This window comes from Bos indicus x Bos taurus, chromosome 6 (genome assembly GCF_003369695.1).
Source record: "Bos indicus x Bos taurus breed Angus x Brahman F1 hybrid chromosome 6, Bos_hybrid_MaternalHap_v2.0, whole genome shotgun sequence".
Classification (NCBI taxonomy): Eukaryota; Metazoa; Chordata; class Mammalia; order Artiodactyla; family Bovidae; genus Bos; species Bos indicus x Bos taurus.
This window is the reverse complement of record NC_040081.1, coordinates 58,723,824-58,739,777: the sequence shown is the minus strand read 5'-3', so window position 1 is coordinate 58,739,777 and position 15,954 is coordinate 58,723,824. Positions and strand designations below refer to the sequence as shown.

The 15,954-nt window shown below is 41.2% G+C and overlaps 2 protein-coding genes across 3 annotated transcripts in view; one reads left to right on the top strand and one right to left on the bottom strand.

The window, feature by feature from the left end:
• The first annotated feature begins 41 nt into the window (after positions 1-41).
• Positions 42-5,179, top strand: RPL9 (ribosomal protein L9). Its single transcript, XM_027544299.1, has 8 exons — positions 42-100; positions 528-574; positions 664-779; positions 1,376-1,471; positions 3,252-3,384; positions 4,132-4,212; positions 4,430-4,544; positions 4,765-5,179. The coding sequence occupies exons 2-7, from the start codon at positions 529-531 to the stop codon at positions 4,534-4,536; spliced, it is 579 nt and encodes a 192-aa protein (XP_027400100.1). The 5' UTR covers positions 42-100; position 528; the 3' UTR covers positions 4,537-4,544; positions 4,765-5,179.
• A 1,246-nt stretch (positions 5,180-6,425) lies between these two features.
• KLB (klotho beta) overlaps positions 6,426-15,954 on the bottom strand; it is a 34,568-nt gene continuing 25,039 nt past the window's right edge. Inside the window, exons 4-5 of one of the 2 annotated variants that reach the window (XM_027544294.1) lie at positions 10,319-11,462; positions 6,426-9,360 (exon numbers count right to left, since the gene is read on the bottom strand). In XM_027544294.1, coding sequence (XP_027400095.1) covers positions 8,972-9,360; positions 10,319-11,462 — 1,533 coding nt within the window. In that variant the 3' untranslated portion in view covers positions 6,426-8,971. The remainder of the gene's footprint in view (positions 9,361-10,318; positions 11,463-15,954) is intronic. The other variant, XM_027544296.1, reaches the window with a different exon arrangement.

Genomic DNA, 15,954 nt, shown 5'->3' with positions numbered 1-15,954 from the left:
CTGGCGGCGTCGCGCACTGATGACCCTGCACGCAGACCTCATACGGACTATAAGAGCGTGATGACGAAAGACGCTCTTTCTTTGCCGCATCTACTGCGAGGTGAGGTGGCTTCTGTAAGCGGTGGGCTTTGGGAATCTGAAGCCATCGGCTCTGGGAAGGCCAGCGGCGCGGTTGTGGCCCTCGGGAACTCTATCTTGGTTGTCTCCCCACACAGCGAACGCCATATCAATTTGGTTGCGCTGGAATTTGAGCCCTGTACTGGGCTTTCAGGCCTACCCCAGCTCCTCAGCCTTGCCGGGATGGCGCCAGCTTGACAGGACACCCAGGGATGCGCTGAGCGGGGAGTTCCCCGGTTGGGCTTATAACGTGCGCCTGCGAGCTGCTCCTTCCGTACCAGGGCGCAGCGGGGACCGCTCTCGGTTCGGGTCCTCCCGTATTTTTGCCGGCGCTCTCCGGTAGGAGAGGAGCTCCGTGCGGTGGAGTTTGGTCGTTAGCGGCCTTCTTACCCCAGCTGTTTGTGTTTCAGAATGAAGACCATTCTCAGCAACCAGACTGTCGACATCCCAGAAAATGGTACGAGACTTGGTGTTTGCGTTTTTCTTACGTCTTTACTACATGCTCTATACCTTGTTCCGAGGCCTCACGAGTACGTTCTCTCCTAGTCGACATTAACTTGAAGGGACGGACAGTTATTGTGAAGGGCCCCAGAGGCACCCTGCGGAGGGACTTCAATCACATCAATGTAGAACTTAGTCTCCTTGGGAAGAAAAAGAAGAGGGTGAGTTTTTTGTTCGTTTTGGACACAGTTGCTTGTTTGGAAGGTTGTGATTTGAGAGTAACAAAATGGGTTGCTTTTCAAATTACTACATTGAGATTCTGTGTTTTAGCTTCAAATTGAGTGTCCAGAATTATAGCTAGTTTCAGTGTTGTTGCTTTAACAAAATTGGAAGATCAAATTCTGAACAAAGTGGATTAGAAAAACTCCTTCCAGACCAGGGTGCAGCGGAGTAGTAATGATTCATAGCAGATCTTAATAATACTGTTAACAAGTTAAGTTTATTTTTTTCCTGATTGTTTTGTAAAAATCTTAGGGACGCAGCAGTGGGTCTTAAACCTGATAATTTTCCAGGATTGACGTTTAATGCAGCTTGTACCATACTTCTTTTGTTTCTGGGTTGTCGTTCCTTTGTGAAATAGTGTACCTGTAGTGCCTAGTAATAAAAATAATATGGTGTTTTTTTTCTTTTGGCAAGTCGTACTTTTTAATTAGGGCAAGTACTAGAATTTACAGTGATTGTTGTGAATAAATGGACTTTTTTCTAAGCCTGCTTATTTCTGGAAAGAGTTTTCTAAAGTTTTTTTGTTCTGTTACAGCTCCGTGTTGACAAATGGTGGGGAAACAGAAAGGAACTGGCCACTGTTCGCACAATCTGTAGTCACGTACAGAACATGATCAAGGGTGTTACACTGGTAAGCAGATTCCTCAGACTACTTTGTCTTGGAAGGGGGGGTTTCTCAGCTGTACTTCGTGTATGCAACATAAATGTTTGCTGCAGAGAATAGATTATGCATGTAATTTAGTGGTGTACTCGAGCTCTAGTACTTGGGAAGAGGTAATGTTGGCAGATGTGTCCAATAGGTCTTCATGGGTCTTGGGATTAAGTGTTAACGCGCACGCGTGCGGGTGTGTGTGTGTGTGTGTATACAGACCAGGTAGTCTTTGATAGTCTGCTAATGGTTTTTTTTTCCCCTACACAAATTCTCATTTTCAAGGTGCGTGTTTATAGAAAATTAACACACGGGGTAGACTTTGGTTTCTTGTTCGATGCCTGTCACTTCTACTCTTGTGGGGATAGAAAAAGGTGGATCTAATTTCTGAACTCCATGTCCATTTTCTTAAAAACATATCAGGGTAGGTTCCTTGAGTGTGGGTGCCATTGTATCCTTAATTCTTGCTATCTGGTATACCTTAGTAATTCAGTATGTTAGCCTCGATGCCCAAGATAAAGGGCTTTGGGGTTCTTTATAGGTGGTTTCTTTACCACTGAGCCACCTGGAAAGGCATCAGATCAGTCGCTCAGTCGTGTCCGACTCTTTGCGACCCCATGAATCGCAGCACACCAGGCCTCCCTGTCCCATCACCAACTCCCAGAGTTCACTGAGACTCAGTGTCCATCGAGTCAGCGATGCCATCCAGCCATCTCATCCTCTGTCGTCCCCTTCTCCTCCTGCCCCCAATCCCTCCCAGCATCAGAGTCTTTTCCAATGAGTCAACTCTTCACGTGAGGTGGCCAAAGTCCTGGAGTTTCAGCTTTAGCATCATTCCTTCCAAAGAAATCCCAGGGCTGATCTTCAGAATGGACTGGTTGGATCTCCTTGCAGTCCAAGGGACTCTCAAGAGTCTTCTCCAACACCACAGTTCAAAAGCATCAATTCTTCGGCGCTCAGCCTTCTTCACAGTCCAACTCTCACATCCATACATGACCGAAGGAAAAACCATAGCCTTGACTAGACGGACCTTTGTTGGCAAAGTAATGTCTCTGCTTTTGAATATGCTATCTAGGTTGGTCATAACTTTCCTTCCAAGGAGTAAGCATCTTTTAATTTCACGGCTGCAGTCACCATCTGCAGTGATTTTGGAGCCCAGAAAAATAAAGTCTGACACTGTTTCCACTGTTTCCCCATCTATTTCCCATGAAGTGATGGGACCGGATGCCGTGATCTTTGTTTTCTGAATGTTGAGCTTTAAGCCAAGTTTTTCACTCTCCACTTTCACCTTCATCAAGAGGCTTTTGAGTTCCTCTTCACTTTCTGCCATAAGGGTGGTGTCATCTGCATATCTGAGGTTATTGATATTTATCTCAGCAATCTTGATTCCAGCTTGTGTTGGAAAGGCATAGGCAGTAGTAAAACACTTTGTATTAAGGTGGGCGCTTCAGTCCAGCAAAGAGACAACAGAAACAGATGTTTCAGTATACAGTTGTTATAAGGCTTGGTGTGGGTGATTTCATAAAACCTTGACATGAGTATGTGAGAACAGTTTTCAGTTTCCTTTGTCATGGAGGAGGAAGTTTTCCTCTAAAGTCTCTGTAGAGATTTTGTACAAAATCTAGGTACAAAGAGGGAGACAACCCTGACAAAATGTAAATATTCCTTTCAAAGGGGCAGTTCCTACTTGGTTTTCAGAGAAAAACTGGGTATCCTGTTCAAATTTCTCAGCATTACTAATATTTTCTTTATTTAAATCTAGGGTTTCCGTTACAAGATGAGGTCGGTGTATGCCCACTTCCCCATCAACGTTGTTATTCAGGAGAATGGTTCTCTTGTGGAAATCCGAAATTTTTTGGGTGAAAAATACATACGCAGGGTTCGAATGAGGCCAGGTATGATTCATAAAATTTTTTTTCTGCTTGTGAAGGCTTAAATACATTTTGGGTTAGTTATAACTAAGGTCAGATTATTTCAGAATTACCCAGTATGGTTAAAGTAGAAGTGTACTTAAAATAGTTCTTCTCTGATACATAATTGATGCTTCTAACATTGAAGCAATAGAAAATTTTAAAACTTAGTGCTCTTTGATTCTGCTTTTTTTTCCTATTGAACTGGGGGGGAATGGGAGGTCTTGCGCAAGGTTTGTGAGATCTTAGTTCCCCACTACGTATCAAATCCTTGCCCCCTGCATTGGCATCATGGAGGCTTTAACCACTGGATCAGCAGGGAAGTCCCAAAAAATGAGCTTTGATGAATACCAAATTATACAATAGAAATAAGAAATAAAATTGGATACAAAGCTTATTTATTTGGTTGAGTCTTAGTTTTTGTTTATTTAGCTATGGAATTCTTAGTCACAACATTCAAACTCTTTAACTTGTAGCATGTGGGAACTAGTTCCCTGACCCGGGATTGAATCCAGTCCCCTTGCATTGACAGCCCAGAGTGTTAGCTACTGTACCACCAGGAAGTCCCAGAAATACAAAATTTGCCCAGATAATTCAGATTCGATTACAAAACAGTTTGATTTGGTGTGTGGAATTGTAAATGAAGTTAATTGCTCCTTAATTTAAATATTTTAAATATTCTACAACTCTTATTTTATGTTGACATTATGTACATGCCCTCTTATATTTTAGGGGTTGCCTGTTCAGTATCTCAAGCCCAGAAAGATGAGTTGATTCTTGAAGGAAATGACATTGAACTTGTGTCAAATTCAGGTTTGTATGTTTACTGTGCATAATTAATGCCTGTAAAATCTTGTTTATCTAAATCCTGGAGTTGAATACCTAGTATTTGTTCATTTGGTGAGGGTTTTTTTTTTTTTTTTTTTTTTTAATTTTTGGGATCTTAATTAAAAGCTATGAAGTACAGCAGGTGATGAAATACTTGTGATGGGTTTGGCTGATAATTGCCTTATCTTTTTCACCCTTATAGCTGCTTTGATTCAGCAAGCCACCACAGTTAAAAACAAGGATATCAGAAAATTTTTGGATGGTATCTATGTTTCTGAAAAAGGAACAGTTCAGCAGGCTGATGAATAAGATCTCAGGTGGGTTTTTGTAATATCTGTATAATTTGATTGCTTTCAGTTCAGTTCAGTCGCTCAGTCGTGTCCGACTCTTTGCGATTGCTTTAGTTGGGTCTAATTAAGAAACTTAAATGGTAGTTGTAGCAGAGGCAGAAAGTATGTTTTACATGATTGAGAATAAAACTTTTCTGGGCAAGAATATTGATGGAGAATTACAGACTATTTCTTTTCTTTTTTACAGTGATCCTGCTGCAGAAACAACAAGATAGATGGTTCTATGGACTCAGTTGTGATGTTTTAAAGAGACAATAAAAACTCTTGATTTGAGATTTTTTCCTACTGATTATCATTTCAAACTATTTGGCCAGTAAGCAGTTAAGTAAATTCTAGTGTGTTAAAAACAATAACAGAAGGAATAGGAGTGGTTGGTTGATTTTGTTGTTGTTAGAAAGATGTTGTTAGCAAGACTTAATGGCAGAGGGGGCTTGAAGGAATACCAAGGACATTTCAGGCAAGAGGAATATGGTTATCGTGGGAAGAACTTTCGGAGATGCCCTGAAGGTATCTAATTTTGCAGTGGCACAGATTTGAATATTTGTGAAGCAAATGCCTGAGTCACAGTAACTGAAAAAGCAGCTGAGAAGTGATACTGTCTTAGTAAGAATTAAAAGATGGAGTTAATTTGTATTTATGATAAACATGGTTGCTGTAGTCTTAAGGTTCTCTCAGTTATACTCAGATTTCAGCCACATGTATATCCTAGTCTTTGATAGCTTTAAAAAAACTTAAGAAACGTTCCATGTGTCATACTTCAGATATACTACTATATAGTACAGTAGGGTTACCCCTAAACCTGCAGTCTTCCCCTATCTCATTTGTTAGAAACTCTAACCGTGTGATTTCTCAGGCAAAACATTTAACTTTGTCTTACATACTGTGTCTAGTCCATCAATAAAATCTGTGGGCTTACTAAGATCTTGGTTTAAATAAATGGAATTAATTTTATGTTGAGTTAATCATTGGTTTGATAACGGTTAAATTTTTGAGACATGGGTGAAATTGTAAATACAGATTTTGCTTTGAATTGTTTTGAGATGAGGTTTGGGGTAGGCGTTGGATGATTAAGTTGTCTTTTCCTTTGAGTGACTTTTCAGTGAAGCCTGTTGTGCTCATTCCTCATGTCCATCCTAGCACACTCTGCTCCAGTTTTTGTCCATAATGTTTATAATGTAAGATTAATAGTTTACTTTGTTGGGTATTGATTATATACTTTTTTCCTGCTAAGAGTCTAATCTTCATGGGGGGGTGGTGTGACCTTGTCTACCCTGGGATATTCCAAGTTCTTAGAACAGTGTCTGTCATATAGCTATTTGCTGAGTGATTGGTTCCCACATTGCCAGGGAGATTGAGGTTGTGGAGATTGAGTAATAGTAATGGGCCTTGAAATATGTTTTTAAGGTATTGACAGAATTTTAAAATTGAATTTGAGGGTTGAAACCTCCAAGTGGCAATGTTGCAGAGGGATAAAGGTGTTAGTGTTAAAGAGTGTCAGTATATAGGCAGTGGTAGCAGCAATGGGAGTGTGTAACACCAGAAGTGAAGTGTGGAGACTTTAAAGGCTAACTCTTGGCAGTCTGGTTGTAGCTGAGGAGTTACTTCAATTTAATAACTTAGATGTGGGAAAGGAAAGTGTAGTTCTCCCCAGGGAAGCTTTCCGTGTTTTCTGTTTACCATGGATGAGCATGTAAGTGCATCCTCAGTTTTGAGGTGTAGCAGTCTACATTTTCTAATGAGAAAACATACTTGGGAGTAAATTGCCCAGTTGGCACAGTTTGGGAGGATGGAGGGAGGGGGTGTTGGCAGAACCCAGTTAAAACACCAAACATTCACATTCCACAGTTCTTAAGTTGAATATAAATAATCAGCATAAGCCAGTTTATTTGGAATAAATTACATTGAGAATTAAAACATCTAGTCATAATTTACTGACCTCAATTTCCAGAGGCTCTTTAAAACCATAATTGCGATATTTCCATATATATCAGACTTGGTGAAAGGGTTGTTGAACTGAATGTGGAGAATGCAACAATATACAAAGTGAACTACATTTTAAGATGATCTTCAAGTTTCGAAAGGTAAATTAAAAGATCCTGTCAAAAGCTGCCAACAGTTCCTAACTGACTCTTTATGGTTTTATTTTTTAATTTAAAAAAAATGTATTTGGTAATGCAGGGTCTACGTTGTGGCAAAGGCTCTTTAGATGTGGTATGTGGGTTCTAGTTCCCTGACCAGGGATTGAACCCAGACCCCCTGCATTGGGAGCATGGAATCTTAGCTACTGGTCCACCAGGAGAATCCTCATGTATGATTTTAAAATGAATTTAAGAAAAACCTGAAAGGTATAACTGAGCATGAGCCAGATTAAAGTATGTACCTAGGGACTCATGTATAACGATGGCTTAAAGACGAGTAAAATTCCCAGGTGGCAAAAAAGGGAGGACAGCATTGAATTAGGGACTTTACTATTGATACCTTATCTTCCCTGGTGGCTCACATGGTAAAGAATCTGCCTGCAATGAAGGAGACTCTGTGAGATCCCCTGGAGAGAAGGGAAGGGCGACCCACTCCAGTATTGCCTGAAGAACCCGATGGATGGACCATAGAGTTGCAAAGAGTGACTAACAGTTTTCACTTTGTGGCAAGGTGACAAGTGTAAAAGATACATTAAGCACTAAATGTAAAGACTTACAAACTGAATACAAGATAATATAATCAAAACAGGAAAGCAAAAATCTTAATTCCAAGTCTGTTCTTATGACTATGGATTTATTTTTCAAAACCTTGGATGTTGATGAGTTGCTCAATTGATACTCTAGGATTAAAAAACTAGTTACTGTAATCATGTATAGCCTCAAGCCTGATAATCAGATGAAAGTTGCTCAGTCGTGTCCAGTCTTTGTGACCCTTTGGACTATAGGTCTTCAGGCCAGAATACTGGAGTGGGTAGCTGTTCTCCAGTGGTTCTCAGAGAAATATAAAAACTTCTTGGAAAATAAAAGCTGCTAAGGTTGGAGGAAGGATGCAGTTGGAACAAGGAGATAAAAACATCTGAAATTTTTACTATTTGAATTGGCCAGCCAGAATATTGATGTCTTAACCACTTTTGCATTTGTTTGAATTGACTAATTGTGTTATCTGTATCTTTGAAACTTAATGCTGTTATCAATTAGTATCTCAGTTATGCAGGAAATAAGCTTTCCTTTGACTCTGGAAGTCAAACTTCCAGAGGAGTAGACAATAGGTAAATATTGACTCACCTAAGGAAAGAATGGATATAAATGGGTTTAGATTTGGGTTTTCTTCCCCCCAACATTTAGAATACAGTGAATGAATGTTAAGAACAGAAATCAAAAAAGTCAAACTGCAAATTCAGTTTTAAGGATTCACTTAATCCTAGCTTCAAAGGTTGCAATGTAAGAATAGTTTACTCAGGCCACCAATATTCTGAATTGTGTCCACAGTTGGGAGGTGCCTTGTACACCTTGAGAGGTCCATATGTGCTTATGTTAGATCAGTGAAGGACTTCAGGGGAAGAGAACAAGTCTCATGGGATAAATGGTAATTTGATAGCGATAATATAAAAAAATCTTTATATCTTAGAATGTTTGCCACATCTGTCACCTCCTAAGATTCAGTTGAGGAATAATACCAATTTGAAGAGGTTGCTGTACTGTGAGGTTGAATGACTTCTCTGTCTTCACAGGCAGTTGGGTTTAGTTCTCTTTAATCTTTGTCCTCTGATGTTTACATGAGTTACTGGAAACTAAATGTTATTTTTTTTTTAATTATCTGATAAAGGATCTCATAAAATGAGATGTTTTATAAATGCTCAGTTTTAATTTCTGTTGAGAAAAGCTGAGGGATTGATGTGCTTAAGAGTGTATATATAACTGGCTATAGACAAACACTACTTCTTAATCCTATTTTTTTCCATTTGAGAACCACCCTGACCAAAGGGGAAAGCACCTAAAAAGTGACAGAATTTTATCACTGACAATCTCCACTGTGGAGTCTCAACAAAGTTGTACTTTCAAAACAATTTCTTTTACCATAAATAGCTACTGGTATGAATAGAGGAAAACTAGAGAATAATGATAGGAAACGGCTCATCAAACGCCATGAAACAACATATCAGATTATCTTCACAGGCTTACTGTCTAGGGAAACCTTTACCTTAGATCCAAGAACTGAATTCACTGATGTCAACACCTTTTAAGGGAAAATTTGAACCAAACAATGGAGACCGAGATTGTCATTACCTTGGCTATCACTAAATTCTCAAGTTGTCTTTTTTCTACAATATAGGTGTATCTTCTGTAAGTTACCAGTATATGGAACTGGAGTGAATTTTTCAACTTTTCCATCCTGCAGACAGAAATAAGATCAGCTTAGCTAAGAACTCTATTGTGGCCTTTCTTTAACGGTATGTGCTGTGAGTTCTTTGCTTTCCAAATTTTTCTTCTTTTTCGCTTATGAAAAATGGTAATTGATAACAGTAGAACCAGGGTGGAGAAGAAACAACATCCAAAGAATATCAGCGGTTTCTTCTGCACAAGAAGCAAGCAGACAATACATTCCGTGTTTCTCTGAGCCTGGCTGCATCGAGGACTACTGTTCTCAGAAAGGAAGCCATTGTCGCTGATGAGTTTGTTGTAAAACTGGATTGAGGATTTAGCTTTGAAATCGGGTGTGAAGAATCCAAATCTGGGTCTAGATTTTTCTTCAGTCAGTTTGAATACATAATAGCCTTTGATTTTGATTTTATCAATCAGGTATCCTGAAAAATACCAAAAATAAACATTAATCACATGTGAACTATTAGATATCCTTAAGAATTTAGTTTTCATTGAAAACAGTCTAAATCTCATGCTCATAAAACATGATTTTCATTAAAGGTTTTTTGACATTCTTTAATCAATGATCTTTCTTGAGAAGATGAATTTAGGTATAATTAATTTTTAAAAGATTGAAGTAAAACATATCTATAATAATACAAAAACACCTGCAGGAAACTCAGATTTAAGAACTGGAGCCATAAAGGTCAAAGGACTTAACTGTCAACTTGTTCACAATGTTAAAAGCAGAAAAACATTGCTTATTTACCTTGATTCCAGAGCTCAGATGTGAGAAAACTGCCCAATAACTGCACTTGGTTTCCCCAGCCACTCACTCTTACTCTCCTACTCAACTCTTTTATACCTTCTGTCAACAAACTTAAAACACCTCCTCTGTTGGAATCATCTTTGACTCTACTCTCATACACACATACAATCCTGTTGACTACCTTCAAAACACATCCAGAACCTATCCACTTCTCACTCCAGGACTCTTGCTTGGAAAATTCCATGGATGGAGGAACCCTGTAGGCTACAGTCCATAGGGTCTGCAAAGAGTCGGACACGACTGAGCGACTTCACTTTCACCACTCTTAATAACCTGACCCAGTCCACCATTATCCTTAGCCAGAGCAGTGCAATTCGCCCTGTATCAGTTCTTGGTCCTTTACGGTGTATTCACAAAACAGCAGCAATTCTTTTGGTGTGAGTTGGATCTTGACACCCTTCTGTTTAAAACCTATAACCTTCCTATCCCTGAGAGTAAGCTACAGTTTTTACAACTGCCTTTTTCTAAGCCCATAATAGACTGTCATTAATGACCCCGTTCCCCCTCATTCTTTGGTTTGTATTACCTGAGAATGTCATATAACTTCGAGGGAAATGGCCCTCGAACCTCACCTTTCAAAGCCTCCTGAATGTATTTCTCTAAGTAGTATTTTCGGAGTTCATCATTTTCCAGAGACTGGTCATCGATGCCACTGGCCGTGATGTAAACATCCATGTCTCCATAATTCCTCCGGATCCACTTCAGCACCCTGCGCTCTCCCCAGGGCATCACGGCCAGGCGGGTGGGGGAGCTCAGGCAGGTGATGTCCTGCAGAAACTGGATGTCCCTGTCCGTGTCGTAGGTGCTGCCGTTCTGGCGCTCGTGCATCACGAACCTGGTGGTGAAGTGGTTCAGGGCGTAGAAGTCCGCAGTGCCCTTGACCAGCCTCCTCTCCTCCTCGGTGAACTGAGGCAGCGTGGAGCGTGCGAGCCCCTGCCTATTCTTGAAGGCGACGTACTCTCTCATGGCCAGCGGGTAGTCCCCCGTCTTGAAAAGGGGTTCTGCAAACCAGGCGATTTCGAACTGGAGGAAGCGCTCGGCCGCCTTCCAGTGCGAGTCCGCGTAGGGATTGGCGGGCTCAGCCCAATCCGAGTGCAGAGACAGCGACACGGCCCCGCGCTGCACAGGCCTGTACCGCCGGTCGTAGAGGTGCCAGGCCAGGGCGTGAGCGATCAGCAGGTGGTGGGCTGCCCAGTAGGTGTCGTTACTAGACTGCTCGTAGATGTCACTCAGTCGGTTAGGCTCGTTGATGGTGATCCAGAGCTTCACCAGGTCCCCCAGCTCCCGGAAGCACAGGTCGGCGTAGTCCTGGAAGGCCTCGGCCGTGGACCGGTTCAGCCACCCTCCGCTGTGCAGCAGAGGCACAGGGAGGCCTAGGTGGGCGTGGGTCGGATAGTACAGCGTGACCATTGAGGAGATGTTGAGCTTCAGCCCCTCACTGACCACACACCTGTAGTACCTCAAAGCCTGTCGGTTAGCCATGGACAGGTTGCCAGTGGGAAGGATTGAGGGCCAGTCCAGAGCAAACCGATAGTGGGTCACTTTCATTCTTGCTAACATCTCAAGCTGTCTTTTGATGCTGACAAAATCCGTGCATTGAGCAGGCCTTGTTTTCAGCCTCACTCCTTCCACTCGATGCAACAGTCTGTTGCCCGTCACATTCCACACGTACAGATGAGGATCGCTGAACTGTGGGGAGGAAGCCACCGACTCAGGCTGTGAAAACAAGCACATACAGGCAGGCAGAATCTTAGCACGCGTCCTCTAAGAGAAAGAAGTGTATGTGTGTTAGTCACTCAGTCATGTCCAACTCTTTTGCAACCCCATGGACTGTAGCCCACCGGGCTGTAAGTGGGTTGCTATTTCCTCCTCCAGGGGCTCTTTCTGACCCAGGGATGGAACCTGGGTCTCCTGCATTGCATTCGGATTCTTTACTGTCTGAACCACTTCAGACCTTCAGACCAGAAAGGAAAAGCCTGATCTTATTTTGCCTCTCACAATAGAGAAAATAAATGATGCACATGTCCTTCAGAACAACCTATGTCTTCCTGCTCCTTTCCTGTTGATGTCAGCAAAACAGCCCTGATGGATTATCCTCCCTCCAGGCCCTTGAAATTTACCAGGGAGACAGGAAAATGTAGAGAAAGAACAGCACCTAGGGCTTGGCTTGCAAAACAATTTGTCTTTCAGAAAACAAGAGGATGTTTTCCAGTTCCTGGGTCCTAAAAACCAGGTACTGTGGGGGTGGGGGTGGCGTGGGGGTGGGCTTCTCATGTGATTCTGTTCAAATGCATCAGGAAATCAGCTTGGTTCTCTCAGTTAAAAGGAACCACAAAGATGGACCTTCCAAACCTGCCACGAATTAAAGGCAAATTAGCATTCCAGTTGTGGAGGATTTCACTGAGATTAGCATTTGGGGTTAGAGGACGCTGGTGGACCCCAGCCACAGTTCCTAAAAGAGGCCAGTGGGAAAGAGTAGGAAATGACCCCTTGGATTTGCTGAATGCGGCTAACACATCCCATTTGAAAAATCCAAGTGATGTCACACATCCATCATTCAGTTCTCCCCTTCCCATGTGCCTGTGAGAAGACAGCATTTATTCCTCCAAAGGGAGGATTCTGAACACCCTCCTTATGTAAGATAATGAAGCATGAAAGGAGAGAACCCTAAAATAACCCCCAGAATCTCGCAGGTTGACTCTTGAATCCATTCTCTGCCCCTCCACTAAGCAGAGAGCCCTGGACTCCTGTTCTAGTTCTGTCCCTTTAAAAGCCAGGTTTGACAACTCTGTTTAGTGACGGAGCAATCTCACCCACCTCACAGGTGTACTGTGCAATGTCTGTGACTCTGGGCAATTGCTCTGTCAACTCTAAAGCACTCTACAAACATAAGGTACTTATGACTTGGGTTTAGTTCCCCCTGAAATTATCGCCTGTTAGGTCCTTGAGTTTAAATTAAAACAGAAAAGGACTTAAGAAAAACAAGTTCAAGATGAATAAGAAAAAGTAAAAGTTCTGTTCTTGTTTTAAAGTGCTTTTTCTTCCCATGACTGAATTTAAATGTACCTGGAATCAATGGTAATTAGCCTTTGGTAAATATTTTCCCTCTAATTGTTTTCTCATGTGTCATCTTTCATAGTCTAATTACAAAATCATATATCATTGCCCACTTGCCATCTGCCAGCTAGCTATCTAGAACATTAAACTGAGAGAACACTGATCATGTGAGCATGAAGCTAAATCTGTATATAATTATTTGAGTAAAATCATTTGCCTAGATAGCCAGTTTCAGTGTTTTGAAACCTCAGAGCATCATGGTATTGAAAGGATATTTATTTACAAAGGGCAATCTTGTAGTAAGGTAAGGTACAATCAAATGAAAATCTGTTTTACTTTTAAAAATCTCCAGAAAGCATTAGTCTTAGCAACTGTGTGATTAATCTGCTAAGAGAAATAGTTAAAGTATTGCACTCTGACCTCAGCCCCAGCTCCCAGAGCTTGGTTCTCAAGTTCTATTTTGCACTAAAAGGATCCTGGACTCCTTGGAAACATGGCTGTTTTCAGGTCTGATTCAGGGAAGGGATGAGGGGGTCCTGGTGAATATTGCACCAGAAAAATAAGAACGTACTTAAAAACTGGAAAGGAAATGTCTAAAAGACATAAGAACAGCTTGAAAGAGTCCCATATGCCAAATTTGAGATAATTTGAGCATCAAAAGTTCCAGTGAATCAGTGACAACAGTGAATTATAACATTGAAAAAAAAAGAAAAAAGAATTATAACATTGAGTTAATTCACTCATTAAACAATGAGTTTAATTCACTTAATAAATACAAAATCTAATTAGAAATTTGCCATTTTGCAATCTACAAAGTAATAACTAATTCAAGCAAGGTTCATAAATCAATGTTAAGAGCATTGGTTGAATGTTGTTGAGAAATAGGATATTTATACAGTCTCAAAATATCACCATCAGATTAATTCTTAATTACAAATGGAAAAGGACCTTTCAGTTAAGAGATCTGGCAAATGCCACATCAAGAAATCTGGTGACTGCTACTTCAACTAGTGTCTCCAGTGATGAAAGAAACTGACTTTATGTGCCTCCTATGGGCTGGAGGAAGCACAAGCTGGAATCAAGATTGCCGGGAGAAATATCAATAACCTCAGATATGCAGATGACACCACCCTTACGGCAGAAAGTGAAGAAGAACTAAAGAGCCTCTTGATGAAAGTGAAAGAGAAGAGTGAAAAAGTTGGCTTAAAGCTCAACATTCAGAAAACGAAGATCATGGCATCTGGTCCCATCATTTCATGGAAAATAGATGGGGAAACAGTGGAAACAGTGGCTGACTTTATTTTTCTGGGCTCCAAAATCACTGCAGATGGTGACTGCAGCCGTGAAATTAAAAGACGCTTACTCCTTGGAAGGAAAGTTATAACCAACCTAGACAGCATATTAAAAAGCAGAGACATTACTTTGTCAACAAAGGTCCATCTTGTCAAGGCTATGTTTTTTCCAGTGGTCATGTATGGATGTGAGAGTTGGACTGTGAAGAAAGCTGAGCGCTGAAGAATTGATGCTTTTGAACTGTGGTGTTGGAGAAGACTCTTGAGAGTCCCTTGGACTGCAAGGAGATCCAACTAGTCCATCCTAAAGGAAATCAGTCCTGGGTATTCATTGGTAGGACTGATGTTGAAGCTGCAACTCCAATACTTTGGCCACCTGATGTGAAGAGTTGACTCATTTGAAAAGACCCTGATGCTGGGAAAGACTGAAGGCAGGAGGAGAAGGGGATGACAGAGGATGAGATGGTTGGATGGCATCACTGACTCAATGGACATGGGTTTGGGTGGACTCCAGGAGTTGGTGATGGACAGGGAGGCCTGGCGTGCTGCAATTCATGAGGTCACAAAGAGCTGGACATGACTGAGCGACTAAACTGAACTGAATATGATGTATTGGAAAATACACAACAGCATCTATGTAGTATTATTTCTAGAATTGCTTAACTGAATCTAATAAAGAAACAGAGAACTTCATGCTTGCAGATATTTTACAAGCAACTGGGATGTCCCTGGTGGCTCAGTGGTTAACATTTCACCTTCCAATGCAGGAGGTGTGGGTTGAGGAGCTAAGATCCCACATGCCTCCTGGTCAAAAAAAAAAAAAAACAAAACATAAAGCAGAAGCAATATTGTAACAAATTTGATAAAAACTTAAAAAAAAAGTCCCACATTCTACAAAGCAACTGGCCTGAACTCTTCAAAACTATCAATACCATGAAATTAAGGGGATTTCTCTGAATTAAAGAAGCTAAAGATATACATAGAAAAAATAATAATAAAGATATACATAGACCCAGATGCTGGGGAAGGCATAGTAGTATTTTTTAAATGTTATTTTCATTTTGTAGTCTTCCTATAGAGCACATCTACTCTTGCCTGCCCATCATCTATTCATACAACCTTTGGATGAGTTTTCAAAAAACATCCAAATTTTTCTTGGTAAGGCATTTATCCTCATTCCCTAAGTGCAAGGGACGCTGACTCCTCAATGGGCTCCAGGTGTGAGCAAGAAGCTCAGGTCTGATTGATCACAGCATTACTTTCCGCTGACCAAGTGATCAGCTCTTGCTCCGCGGAATAGGAGTAGGGTCCTCAGAGCGGACTGACAGTCATAGTGTCAGTTAATGGAGAGCAGACAGGTCTTCACATGAAGCAGGGACTTGCAGGTTGGGTTATGTACAAACTGGAACTCTTGGCCCTCCTGGGGCCTGTCGCTGCTGGTTCTAGACTTCGCAAAACATAAACCTACTTGAAGTGGTGGGGAAAAGATGGTCTGCCTGTGCCATGCGGAAGAGGAGAGAGATACTGGGTAAGTGCGTGCCTCTCCAGGGAACCCAAACTGAAGGGGAGTCACTGTGTTTATATCACTCCCTATATCTTTCCTCCTTTTGTCATTCCCGGGCCTTTACTAAAGTTTTGTTTAAATACTGATAGGGGTTGAGATTCATAACTTTGGTCACTCATGGTTTCGGCCCTTTAGTCGTATCCCTTGCACATCTTGTTTTTCCATAAGCTTCTAGAATACAAGTACTATGAGGTCTTATAGCATAATGGTCAGAGACAGACAAATCAGGGTAAGTTGGACAAGTTATGTAACCTCCCTAAGCTTCGATTTCTTTGCCTATAAAATGAGGGTTTTA